The sequence below is a fragment of the Candoia aspera genome, chromosome 2 (assembly GCF_035149785.1).
Source record: "Candoia aspera isolate rCanAsp1 chromosome 2, rCanAsp1.hap2, whole genome shotgun sequence".
In the NCBI taxonomy this organism is placed as follows: Eukaryota; Metazoa; Chordata; class Lepidosauria; order Squamata; family Boidae; genus Candoia; species Candoia aspera.
In genome coordinates, this window is record NC_086154.1 from 26,101,071 (window position 1) to 26,115,299 (window position 14,229).

Here is a 14,229-nt window from a genome sequence, read left to right on the forward strand (position 1 = left end):
AATGCAGTGTCACAAAATGATATTAATAATCTCAACATTTATGTAAAATATCTAGATCGGAGCCAAAATATTTTAACAGGTTTTAGATAGAAGCCTTTATGGGTAAATGGCAATTCCAATGCCGCAAGTTTAATAAATGAAAAAATGGTACTAGAGAATAATTATTATCCAAGGGTATTTTGTGTTTTTATTTCATGGTAGAATATTAGAATTAAACTGCTGAAATTAAGAATAATTTTGATAGTGGTTAGCATTAAAACAACAACTACTCAACAAAACCCCTTTTGCACATTAAGAGTATCAGGTCAGGATTTGTAATCCTGCAACTGAATGTTGTTTTTATTCCCTATGCAGCTCTGATATTCTGCATGCATTTTTAAATGGAGGAGCAGCAAAATGAAGCTGCATTAAGAAACAGGAGGCAAAGTGACTTTGAATGCCTCTCTGGATTGTGACCACTCATCACATACAAGAACAGAATTTGTCTTCCTCCCTGGTGTGAAATTAAAATCATTTTAATTCTCATGCACCCCTGGCTAAGCTCGCAAATTAGCACCCTATGTTTTTATTGATTTAACCCCCAGACCCATAAGCAAATCATCAAACAATTATTGCTCTGCTGGTCCACAGATATTTCTCATGGTAACTTACTCAGCCCTCCATTGTTATATTTCTACCCCAGTTTGGCTTCTAGACAGTTGGGAAGTCTTAGATGTAGTCTTTTCCCATAAAGGGTATAATTTCCATCATGACTTTCTGGGCCCAAAATCAGTAATGCCCCTGGTCTCTGATGGGCTAGGAAGGACATCCACTGGGTTTAAAATTAATTGAAATATCAAATCAAAGAAAGGAAAAGATTTCTAAGATGCACCATGGAAAAGGGTCTCCCATGAATTACAGCAGTCTACCTCAGTATTATTAATTCACTAGTAGGCAGGGCCTTTTTAAGGCTCTAAGCAGGAGGTGCTCCACATTTTAACTGACATTGCAAAGGACTGAACCTGGTATTGATTGTAGGCAGACTGTGTGTTCAGTTAGTCTGTCGGGATCTTTCTTCTTCAGCTGTTGGCTGACATGATTTGGCCACAAACTGCACATACAATACTGATAATCACTGGAAGTTCTTCTGACCTTCACATAGTCAACAACGATAGGAGGCACAATCTGCTGAACAACCCAAGGCTTGTGTTATTTTTCTGTGAAATGCAGTGTCAAAATAGAGCGAGACAAAGCCAGACAACTTACACTGCATTTCTTCCTTAATCTTACCACTACAATCATGTAGATGCTTTGTATGGAAATCTTTATTTGATAATAAAAATAGCATTCAGAGGCTCTTTCCTTCAGTGTAGCTACATCATATACATTGTATTTTGTCCCAAGGAAAGAATCTTATATTGAGTAAAGTTCACATCTACTTAGACTACCGTCATGTATAAACCCAATCTTTCAAATAAAGCTATGAACAATGTAGTATTTATATATGCATAGGGTTTTATAAAAAAGATTGGCTCACACCACGCTTCTCATCAACACAGAAAAACAGCACTATGACTAGAGCACATGGCAAGAAATGATGCTGAAGAACTGCACCCAAATGCCTCCGAGAAGCACTTCCCGCCCCACCAGAGGACATGATAGGATATTCCAATCAAGAAAATCTTCCAAGTTACTTATATCATCTTCTGTTAAAACAGCTTTACATACCTGATTCAGTTTACATTAAAATATATCCCCATGAATCAATTTGTTCCATTTTTTTCCAGAAATATAAACATGTAGCACATTCCTCACAGCTAAATTTTGTCATAAAGAAGTCTCTTTTATACAAGCAAAAAGGCAACAGTTTCTTTTTGTTGGTTTTCAACAGGCTCTGTTAATTACAATTTAAACTCTGTACACACAACCACAAGCCATCTTTGTCTTTCCTTTTTCTTTACAGTACCAGGGCAATAACAGTGATAGACTTGTAATCCTTTTTCTTTGTGTATATGTGTTTGTGCATGGGTATATGGAGAAAAAAAGCAGTGAAACAGTATACGGTACATGTACACATCAATGCACTGTAAAATAAAAAGCAGCAGTTTAAAATTTTTAGTGGTCCAACAGTAACGGCAAATTTTTGGCTCAGCTAGGCAGTTATCCATTAATTCTCCTATCGGCACTACAGTACACTTACCACACACACTTGCATGAAAATACCCAACAGAATAGAACCTTATATAGGTTGGTTCCATTCATTACTGTCTGAAGTAGAGCACAAACCACAAGAATTCCATACCAGATTTTTAACTTTTTGTTTGTTTGACAACTTGCAAATGCACTTCCTTTTGTCTCAAGTAAGGGTGAACCAGAAAGTGGAAAGGAAAGAAGTTAATAATAATAATAACAATAATAATAATCATAATAATCATAATCATAATTAAAAAACAGAAGCCCAGAGAGACAGTTCCATTTGGCAACAAGAGTACTTAAATGCTTAGACTGACCTGAAAGCATTTAAACCCAGCCTATGAAAGAAGTATTTGTTCCTCAAAATGCTTCTTGAATAAGGAATCAAATTAATGTCAATTTCCCTTCAAGGCAAACAAGTGATACCATTCAGGCTCCAGTTTCATCTGCATGGTCCTACTGGTTGAACAAGAACAACAGTGGTGCTGCCTTTGTGAAATTTCATTAATGGTCACAATTATGAACAAAAATGATGGTCTGTCCTGTGCATGATGCAATGCATGATGACTACCACCCCTTGGCCGCCTTACTTCCTTTTAAAGGAGACCCAAAGTACATATTGTTCATGGAACACACTATACATTCCTTAACAACTTGTGCTGTGTAGATCTGTATAAATATCCTTCATCCCAGCAGTAGTCTTTTCAAATAGTTCTTCTGAGTACTATGTTCTTTATTTGTAAAGAAAAAAAAATCACTCCACAGTAGTTCTCAGTTTCACTGATCAACCCCCTCTTCCTCCAACCCCTTCTTTAGAAAATCATAAATTTATCACTGCAATGAATCAATCAATCAACAAAACAGTGTGGTTGATCATAAAATCTTAACCACTGTTGGTTTGCCCACCATAAAACTAAGAAAGGGACAACAAAGCCACAGAAAAGTACAATGAATTTATGCTCACTAGGGTAACTAGTTAGGAAGGAACACAACTTTCATCAGCCTTCTGGATGAACGTTTTGCAAGTATGTTTTGAAATGAGTATACTGAAAAATACTTTAATGCTGTCCTACACCATGGGCAAAACACATGAATATGTTCTGATGATTAGATTTTATTTGTGTGATGGCTGTGGGAGGCATTTGAGGCTTGCTACCTTCCTTCCTAGGAATTCCGAATGCTGGAAAGGCCGCAAGAGTGTTATGGGCCTGCAAAAGCTGCTAGATACTGAGGTCAGTGCTGCACTCTTTATAGGGTCGCCGTCTTTGTTCCATTGGGTGCCTGTTACTTTTATTTGTGTCGTATCTCAGCATGCATTCTTCCTTCTCCTGGAAACTGACTCTGCCATCTCGATTCCGTTTATCGGGAGACCTCTCTCTTCTTCGTTCTGGGGTCCTCTCTCTCCTCCTGTCAGTTGACTTAGCTCTCCTTTCAGGAGGTGAGCTTTCCTTCTTCCTATCTGGTGATCTCCTCTGATCCATTAGCCTTTCGAGCGACCGTCTCCTTCTGCTGGGTGAGCTATCCCGTCTGTGGGTTGGTGACCGTTCTCTTCGTTTCTCTGGAGAAAAGTCTCTTCTCCTCTCATGCCTTTCTCTTCTTTCCAGAGTATTCTCAGCACTCCTTGTACCTTCCCTCCTCTTTTCAGGAGGTTTTCGTTTTTGTCCATTGATGGCCACTCTCTCTGGTGGTCGGTCTCGCCTCCTTTCGGGTGACCTGTCCTTTTTTCTGGTTGGGATGCTATTGCTGTTTTTAGAAGTCCCATTCCATGTGTGATGCTCGTTTGATTGTCTGCCAAACTCTCTGCTGCTTTTGGGGTCCTTAAAATATATCCGCTTCTCTCCATGCTGGGATGATTTGTGAAGATCTGGTGGATAACTGGGCTCCAATGATAAGTGTTGTTGTCTGTCATACCGTGTGTTTTTCACTTCCGATACTTTTTGTGAACCTGTGGCTGGGCTGCTCCTGTCACTGCTGGGGTCTGAAAAAAAGATAACAACAAAGCATTTGGCAATGGTGGCCTCATTTTAGAGTCTGATACCAGTCATTATTCTGAGGACTTCATTAGTGACAAAAACAAGCAATTGTTAAGCAGTCAATAAGATGCTTTCTGAAGCTTTTGTTAATTTTAGCAAAACAGCAAAGGATGAATGCTCTATATTAGTATGAGTGCTTCTCATGGCAATGTCCATCTTAAGCTAAATTCTGGTCTTACAACATCAGGAATGGGAAAGTTAACCTTTTCCCAGGTTCAAATCAGAATATGTTGGCCTTTGTAGTTAACACTTTCATATCCTCCTTTTCTTTTCAGTTCCTGATGTAAAATAGCCATTAAAAATAATTTGTAAATGTTTTAAATAAAAAAAAGAAAACTGTATCTGGAAGATGGCTTATAACTTTATTCATAACTTTCCAGTGTGCAAAATCTTTTAAGAAAGATGTATTTTTAATAATTTTAGTATCAATTCTCATAACTCTGGAACAAGATTCACAGAGCTCTGGACAGCTCCTACCCTGATAATGTTCAGGAAGCTATTAAAGACCTGGCTATTCTCCAAGGCTCTGGGGCAGGGTGAAGGTTGAGCCACTGCTGGATGGGTTTTTTGGGGGGCCATTCATGATACTTTTTTTTTTTGTATTTTAGATTTTCAATTGTAAGCCACCCAGAGTCATTGGGCATCAGGAGACCTATAAATTGTCTGCTTTAAGTACACTCAGTGAATACAGAACGTAACCCCAATTTATATATAATGTGTGCAAGCACTGGGGACAATTTTGGTTTTGCCACAATGATTCAACTGAAACACACACAATGAGAGCAGCAGGGTAGGGAAAGACATGGTCTGATCTTATTAATGCAATAGATTCTGTTTAGATCTGCAGAATGATCGGGTAAAATAATTACATTTATCCCGTTGCAATAAATACAGATGCTATAAGCAGAAGCAGCGAATCATCTGTGCTGGAGCAACCTTTTTATACATTCTTGGCCAGAGTTGATTATAAATTGTTTAAAATACGGCAAAATATTGCAGTTAAATTGCTTTGAAGTTGGTACTGTAATTGGTTATTGCTTTGGAAAAAACATAAATGTCTTCTGTGATACAGCTTAATGGATTCTAAGTCAAATAATTAACATGAGCCCAAAAGATGTTTGAGAACATTAACATGATCGTAAGTCATGAAACTCCTTAGAATCCTAGACTCATCTCCATTTTCTCCTGAATATGAAATAAAATTCTCTGATGCAAGCCCTCTTCTTGACAGACAAGGTTAGCTTAGCTTTTCTGCAGGCCTTTCTTTTGACGATTTCTGAGAGGAAACCATGGATCACTTATACCACAGGACTTCAGAAATGGACAACCACGGTTTGATCAATGATGCCAAGTCAGTTTGGCATCTTGTGGTCTGTTGCAGGAGACCACAGGGTACAGGGTACTTACAATTCACGGAACTGCAGGATGCTCAGAATGAATTGCTGAATATGCAGAAGTTTAGCAAAGTGGAAAGCAAGGTGAGAGAATTAGGCCACAGCACAGAAACACCTAGTATTGATTTTAGCTACAAACCGTAGTTTGATTATGGCCCATAAGGTAGAAGCAAGACTCCCCGAGCTTGTCATTTCTCATACATGCAGCGATATTAGGAGGTATCATCGCTGAGGAAGGAAGAGCCCGGCACCAAGAAAAGTAGGAGAAAGAGAAAGAAAAAAGTAGAATGTTTAGATTCCCTATAATAAAGAGGTAAGGGGAAAAAAATCTTCATTTTTTAAAAAAATATTAGAATAAAGAAAAGTTTATTTTTTTTCCAATCAGGATTGTCTAGGCATCACCCAAATATAAGGCTGCAGAAACAGCAATTGTTAAAGCGAGACAGTGTACTTAAACATTAAAAAAAGGTGATTAAATAACCCAGACCACGAACACATCAGTTTTGAGAGGGAGAGTGCAAAGAAGAGAAGAGAGACATAATTGGGACAGCGAGACAGAATGCCAGCGATAAAACAATTAACAATCGACGGCGACAAAAAGAAACCCACTACAAACTGCAACATCAAAGATAAGTACAAAACTCATTACAAAAATATACAGCCTCGTTAGAGAAGCGTGTTCCAACTGAGTCAGAAAAAAAATATTGGAACCTCATTCTTTTCGAAGCAATTTGTTAGGGACTGCAACGGACAGCATTGAAGCAGCTTGGCCTCCAATTGTTACAGGCCCAGGACAGCAACAGGGCAGCCCCTGGCTTGAAAATGGGATTTGTTATGGGATTTCAAAAACGACTCGCAGCCCAAACTGAAAAAGAGAGAGAACAAGCTAACAAAGAGACAAAAAGAAGCTACCCTGCCCCATACCCTGGTGTTGGATTTTCATCCTCAGGGCAACAGACATTCTGGAAGATGTGAAGCACTTTTTTTATAGGCTATATTTGCAATGTTTAGCATATGGTACAATACTTTACAGCCAAAAGAGCATAGGAAAAAGACAGAACATAAAGAACATTACACAGTTTTAGTCCTGCAGAAACATGGCCAATTGAGTGTACAACAGAAGTGCAAACACAGGAATTTGAATCATGACATGGATTAAAACTGTAGTGAGCTGGCTAAACTACTAAGTCACCTGACTGTGTGAAGTCTTCCATATGTTCTAAATAAAAACAGACAAGTCTGTGTGTGGCAAACTACTTGAATCCTTTTTAGAAATTGGCATTGGAGCCATAGTGAGAACAACTGTGGGATGTTTAAAGGCGATGCTCTCATCATAAAGCATGCCAAATAACTTTGCCCCAAATAACTGTATAAGTTTTTTCACTTCTTATAGTACCCGTGAGGTGACTCTTCCTGGCACCTTAGATATAGTCTCCCATTAAAAAAAAACCTTTACTAAAATGGAAATCAGCCAACTTTTTCAGATTACATGGCTTTATAAGGAATATAACTGGCCCTATATCACAAACACAAGTCCATCTTTCTCAAGACAAACTGAATTGATATATAGATATTCACTGATTCATTTATAAGACCAGTTCAACCTGGTGCTAATACAATGGAGTGAAAAAATAAAGAATTATGATTTTTTTTTGTAATAAAAACAATTTGTGGGGATAGAATTATAACCTTTGAAAGATCCCACCCACACGTAGTTGCCATTTCTCCCATCTCTGGAGAACAAAAGTAGAAAAGTATATTAGTTGGGAATTCTGATACTGTTCCACACTGGGAATAAAAAGAAATATAATTTATTGATATATTATCCCAAATATGGGGAAACATAAAGGACACCTGTTCATTTGTGTGCTTATAACTCATAACTGGTTGGAAACCAATTATATTTGGGAAACGCCCTACAACTAGGGCATATATCTGAATAACTATCTCAAATAAATAGAACATCATAATATTATATACACTACTAAGCCACCCAAAACCAATACTACGGAACTTAAATACAAGTGGGATTTTTAAAGCTGATATTTCCCTTGGCAACAAAGTAAAACAACATCTTTTCTCTTATAATAAACATTGAGAATGGCAATATGAATTTGTTCATAGCCTACACAGTTGTGAACAAACATTCTAAAGGAAAAGGGCAGGAGGGGAATCCAAGTGAATATATTCTTGTATTGCATACGTTTTTAAAAATAAATTTATAAATATTTACATAAATGTAAGGGGACAGTAAAAGCCCAGACACCATCTTGGAATTCATGCCTATGGTTACAGACAAAAGCCAAGGACAACAGTTTCTGAAGGATAACACACATTTCCCAACTCTGCATTGATCAGAAGACGAGGGAACAATTCATCGGCTGAGAAACAGTTTGGCACAGTTCAATAAACATTCCTTGTTTGGTTGGACAGGATAGTACAGTTTTGGTTTGTCTATATGTTTTTGCCCCCTTTGATCACCAAAATACTGCTTTGAAGATGGTATTGCCTGTACACTGTGCCCCCACAAAAGTCCATAGTAGCAAGCAAAGGATGAAAAAGTGTAGAGAAAATCCAGCACAAGCGAGGCAATTAACCACTGTTGTCAAGGTTGGTAAGACATTGGTGGAAAAAGAGAAAAAGAAAGAAAAGGAAAAAGAAGAATCCCCGCTTCAGATCTTGAAGATATATCATTCATGGTGTGATGCCAGGAGGAAGAAAAGGAATGTTTTCATAGTTTGACCCACCATATTCTGGTACAGAACCATCTCCACGTTTGAGAAACAGACGAACTTTGCGGCCACCATTTTTAATTAGTTCTATGGCTCGAGCGTGCTTCATGTTCTTTGTGGTTTCTCCATTGATCTCCAGGATTTCATCCCCAATCTGTCAAAATAAAATAATCTTTGACTCAAGTAAAATGCTGGAAGGAAAGCATGACATAAAGGAGTCAGAATGAGCTGGTTGCCAAAATGCAAAATTGAACACTGAGCCCAGTGTAACATTTTGAAGTGGGAATATAGCATTTCAGAAAATTTCTAGTGACACAGCTACCAAAAAAATGCATATCAAACTAGAGATGAGATTCTGAGTTATTTACTATTAAATTTTTATTACTAAAGTTTCTATACTACTCCATTCTGGAGAGAGATGTCAAAGACCTGTAAACATGGCTAAAATATCTTAAAAGATACACGTTGAAAATGATTGTCTGAAATCCTAATGTGAGGATGGCAGAGTATGAGTTTCGGCTTACAGACCACTGAGAGAGAGTTAATTGTAAATGTGCTACCCCTAATAAAACAGCAGTATGAAGAAAGAGTGCCTTCTGCTCTTTTTTAAAAACAAGCAAACAAACAAAATATCCAGACAAATACTTTAAAAAGTACATAGTTAAAAACAAAACAAAACAAAACAAAAAAACTAGGGACAAAAAAAGTAACAAAAACAGAGAACAAAAAATGTGAATACAAAATATGTATCCTTCTCTGCTGTGCCCTAGAGATAAATGCACATCTTGATGGCCTATGGTGGCAATTATCTCTGAAACAACATAGGGATGGTTCCTACAGACTTTGAAAGTGTAGGTTTTTAATGACAGAAAGGGAAAATTCCTAAGTAAGTTATACTGAGGAATAATCATGTTAATGGAATTTAATTTTAATTAAATGTGCATGTACATGAAATCAAGTTATGGCTTTGCATGGACCCTGCCTATTATTTTGGGGTATTCACCTACAGCATGCCACTCAAAGACCAAGCGTGGTGGCCCTGGGTCCAGAAAAAGTTGCCCACTTATGTCCTTGAGCCAGGATCCAAAGGACTGCCCAGTGAAACTCTACAGATGGAATTTTGAGGCCTCTGTTTAAAAACATAGCAATACTTTAAAAACCTCATATGAAACATTGTGTTCAAATTCAGAGGAACTTGGAAAATGGCATCTGATGCAGTGAGATAACTATACTGTGTAGGGGAAAATCAATAATAACCATATCTATAAGGGCTAAAAGGCTTTTTTACTTTCAAGCATAACAAAAAAATCATTTCTGACGATTTTGCAGAGTATTCTATGTCTAATGGCTTGAATAACTCAAAGATCATCTATATTTTGAAGCCAAACAGAAGAAAAAGGAGGAAAGTGAGTTGGAAGGCTGGTCTGCAGTGCCTTTGCTTAGGCAAAAGAGAAATGGTAGCTCATGTGAATTAGTAACATACCCTCATTTTTCCACATCTTTCAGCAGGACCATCTTCCGCTAACCGCAAGACATAGAGATCCATGTTATATTCTCGGCCACCTCGCAGACTGAAGCCAAACCCTTTAGCTCCTCTTTCGAGTTCAACAGTGTAAAAATCTTGTTCTGGCTAGAAGAAAGTAATAAAAAACAATTTGCAGCCTTACTCATCAAGAAGGCTTAAATTACATGCATGCAAAGCCAGAAGAGAGCTGGTTCAAATGATCAGGCTGGTACGTCACATTAACATGAACGCAGGAAATAAAAAAATTCCTAACCGCCCAGGGTCCCTCCTTGTGGGGGAGATGGGCAGTGATAAAAATATGATAAATAAAAATAAATAAATAAAAATGGAAAGTGCCCCTGTATCAAATTAGACCTGTTTTCAAACTACAATCTTTAATCTATTCTTTAAAAATTAAATTCAGTTCTTATATCAAAAGCAAGATAGCTGCATTTTTAAAGAAATAAATCTCACTGCATGCTTTGCCTTGGCGTTCTCCAAAAGGTCATTAATTAAGTTGTTCAAATTTGTGTAAGAGCATTTAGGGCTCTCTGCGAAGTGCTGAAGTAGCTGCTTCTTCCAGAAGCCTTGGTGCAATTGTTCAGAAGGTACCCTGGTAGTTTGTACGCATGTCTGTTCACAACCACACTATTGCTACCACTGTCAGTAAAGCAAAGTTGCTCTGTATTTTTATTTTATTTTATTTTGTTTATTTGTTTAAACTATTTGCAAGGCCACCCATCTTAGAGCACAATACTGGGCGGCTCACAACAGCATGTGTGTATAAATGTGCAGACAACTGAGAAAGCACTCAGCGCTGCTATGGGACATAACGGCCTGTGATGGGATGTGGGAATGACCTTGAGAGACAGGAGGAAGGGCTTCAGCCAGGGCAAAGGTCAGATAAGGGACATCTCAGCCCACAGCAGGAATGGGGATGGAGAAAGCGTCTCAGAAGGGACCCTCCCTAGTTCTCCAGAAAGTAAAGGCAGAGGCAGGGGGAAGTGCTTTCAGACTTTCAAGATACTGTTCTTGTAACCTTACAATAAATGTAGCATTGGTACTCATGGTTTTGGTTTCTTGTCTGGACTACCTCAAAGGGCTGACATCAACCTTGCCACCAATCATTTATGGTCCTCATTTCTGTGGCCATGGAGGATAGTTCTTGACCATTTCCCCTGCAGCGTCCCTTTGTGTACCTGACCGCGGCTATTGTGTCTCCCCTCAATCTTCTTTCCTCCAGACCAATTATCCCAAGTTTCTTCAGCCCTTCACCATATGGAATGCCTTCAAGGCCCTGTGACATCCTCTGAATTCCTTCTATGCTTGTGGGAACATGGAGCCCAGGATCACCACACAGTGTTGGTGTAGCTACACCAGGTGCCAAGTAGAGAGGAATAATGACTTCACATGTTTTTGCTACAGTGGTTCTTCTAATGCAGCCCAGACCATAGCCATGTTCTTCTCAGATGAAGTGTTTAAGAATAAATCCCACATCTTGTATGTGTGTCCAACATTTTTTCTCCCTAAAAACTTTCTCCTGCTCTGCAATTATTCTGATCACTTATGATGAAAAATACATAGATATCCTCTGCACACATCCCATGCAGTAAATTTGCTTTACACAGGAAAACTACTAGTTCTGTAACAATTGCTAGTAGGAAAGCAAAGTAACATACTTGGATATCTAGAGAGCCATTCATGGTGTTTTTTTTAATTGTCCTTTTTAAACTGTCTTTACTGTCCTGTGTTTTTATTTCCTTAATATACAGTTTGAAATAGAATTTCCTAGTACGCCTAAATATATTCTATATGTGCACTATATCTCCATATCACATATTATATAGTCTGTATACATATATTACATCGTCCAAAGATATTACATATCCTGCTTTTTCATTTTGATGCATTTCTGCCTGTTACAAACATCTTTTAGGGAGGAACATTATTAAATATTAAATTAGTCACTAGAATTGGGGCAGACTGTAAATACTGTAAAATACATACATAAATACTGTTTTATTTCTTACCCTAATAAGAGAGGGGGAAGAAGCATCAATGAATATTTTTTTAGATTTTTTTTTATCTTGCCTTTATTATTTTTATAAATAACACAAGGAGGTGAACATACCTAATACTCCTTCCTCCTCCTATTTTCCTCACAGCAACCACCCTGTGAGGTGAGTTGGGCTGAGAGGGAGTGACTGGCCCAAAGTAACCCAGTCGGCTTTCATGCTTAAGGCGGGGATTAGAACTCCCGGTCACCTGGTTTCTAGTCTGAAACCTTAACCACTAGGCCAAACTTTGCAAGCTGCAACCAGTAAGCTAAAATTGTGGGCAGCAAATAGCCTTACCTGGGAGGCTGTGGGTGCTTTGAAATCAAACTGGGATTCCTGTTTTGTCTTTGCATTGTTTCTGTTCAAATTAATAATGGAAAGAAGAAGGGGAGAGAAAAAAAAGATCAGATTTATGGAAATGAAGATACACGGGAAGAATTGAATAAACATGACAGCCTATCCACAATAAGGGGGACATTAAACTAACCTGGTCTCCTGTGGCATTTGTTGAGGAGTATGTGTGGTTGTAATTGTAGCAATTTTTTCTGCATTGGTCAATAATGTTGCATTGGAGGATTCTGCAAAATAGAACAATGCTTTTAGTGCATCAGATTATTCCTTTGATTAGGATATGCACACAGCTTCTTCTTGGCTGAATGAACCCTTTTGAAGTTATCAAATGCATTTTTCAACACTATTCAAGAGGGATTTGTACTAGCTTAGATTTCAGAAATCCGATAACAGAAAATATACTATAGAAGTATTTATTTAACACACTGGTGAACACATCGCCTACAAATATTTACTATGAGGGAAAGGAGTAAAAAAAAATCCAGTGCAATTATGAAAATGACAATAACATTTTCTATTCTCTCACAGTAGCTGTGAACAATGGCATGGAATATCAAGTCAAGAACTACAGACTGTGTAGCTGTTTTTTTCCTATTTTAATTTTACCCTATTGTTTAAAAATCCTCTTACTCTCATGAGATAATTTCAATACTGTTTGATATCCCTTCACTTCTCAAGCTTCTAACACAATTTCCCAGTTTTTTCTTTGTTTCCTGTGCCCTTGGACTCATCTGCCGACACTGTCATTTAGCCCAAGAATTTACAATGACCTATAATGTTTTTCAGCTGTCCTTGTCATGATAATCACATCAGATGTAGTATTGATTTTGATAAAACCGCATAGGTCACAGTGACCAATCTGATTAATTCAAAGAAGGGGCAATGAAGATATAGAAAGAAATAAACGGAATTTCAGTGATAGTCTGTAGTGTACATAAACCAAAACTTCAGATTTATTATTTCATGGTCACATTTGTTAGCAAACCAACAGAACAGGCAGACCCTTGCAGCACCACAACCACAATGCTTTCCAAAGAGTCTATTCAAGATCCAATTGCTTGTCATTAATTGGCTAAATAACCAACTGCCAAACAAACAATAAAGCGAATTATACTTCTGTATTAAGCAGCCCTATTCACAAGCATTTTAATGCCCACTCCATATTGAACATTTAGGTAAAAATTGCTTAGGAGATTCAGCGAACAGACCTTTGACAAGTACCATACTGAGCCTCTAACTCAACGGTAAGCAAACTAGTATCCTTTAGATAGGTTAGTACCCCTATAGTTTTTTTTCCATTAATAATGCTGGGCAGGGGCTGAAGGAAATTGGTCCAAAACTTCAGAAGAGCACCAGACTAACTATTCCTGCCTTAAACTACTGTGTGCATCAGAGATGCTGATGCAACTGCATAGTTCAAATAGAAACTATGTACCCATGTTTCAGGCAAAGTCCTGCTATACTATCCTTGGCCTGCAGTTTAACCTGACATTTAAACCGTGAAGATGTTCTAACATAAAACTACCCAAAGTTTGCCATCAACACATTATAGAAAATATGAACTACATATAGGAATTATAGAAAAATGTGAACTTAAGTTGTTATCTTAAGAATGTTTGTTTATCACCCTTTCTTTCCATGAATGAATGAACGAATGTTTCTCTGAAATGTTTCTCTGAAATGTTTATCGGCCTTTCTCTGAAATAAACTGTACCCTGAAAACCCTTTCTGGAGAGCTGTGGGCTTGTCATGCGCTGCCTACCTCTGAATAACACTCAGACACTGGTTCGCGGATCAGGCTCTGGTTTATTTGCAGGGCAGGTACAGCGTTGGTAGAAAAAAGCTGAGAGTGACAGGAGCGCGCCGGTGCGGGGTTTAAATACCCCGCGCCGGTCAGCGCCCCCTCGCTCACGGTCACGTCACCCCCCTTTGTCCAATACGTTGCCCTGCCGGTGGGTGAGGGTTTCCGGGATCGCCCATCATCAG

At 38.2% G+C, this 14,229-nt stretch overlaps 1 protein-coding gene across 7 annotated transcripts in view; it reads right to left on the bottom strand.

The window, feature by feature from the left end:
- Positions 1 to 1,288: 1,288 nt before the first annotated feature.
- Positions 1,289 to 14,229, bottom strand: part of MAGI1 (membrane associated guanylate kinase, WW and PDZ domain containing 1) — a 478,937-nt gene continuing 465,996 nt past the window's right edge. For 4 of the 7 annotated variants that reach the window (XM_063291540.1, XM_063291539.1, XM_063291542.1 and 1 more), the window contains 6 exons: positions 12,380 to 12,470; positions 12,190 to 12,250; positions 9,815 to 9,961; positions 8,347 to 8,485; positions 5,739 to 5,827; positions 3,965 to 4,150 (listed from right to left, as the gene is read on the bottom strand). In XM_063291540.1, the coding sequence (XP_063147610.1) occupies positions 4,094 to 4,150; positions 5,739 to 5,827; positions 8,347 to 8,485; positions 9,815 to 9,961; positions 12,190 to 12,250; positions 12,380 to 12,470 (584 nt within the window). In that variant the 3' untranslated portion in view covers positions 3,965 to 4,093. Of the gene's footprint in view, positions 4,151 to 5,738; positions 5,828 to 8,346; positions 8,486 to 9,814; positions 9,962 to 12,189; positions 12,251 to 12,379; positions 12,471 to 14,229 lie in introns of all 7 variants that reach the window. The other 3 variants (XM_063291537.1, XM_063291536.1, XM_063291535.1) reach the window with 1 other exon arrangement.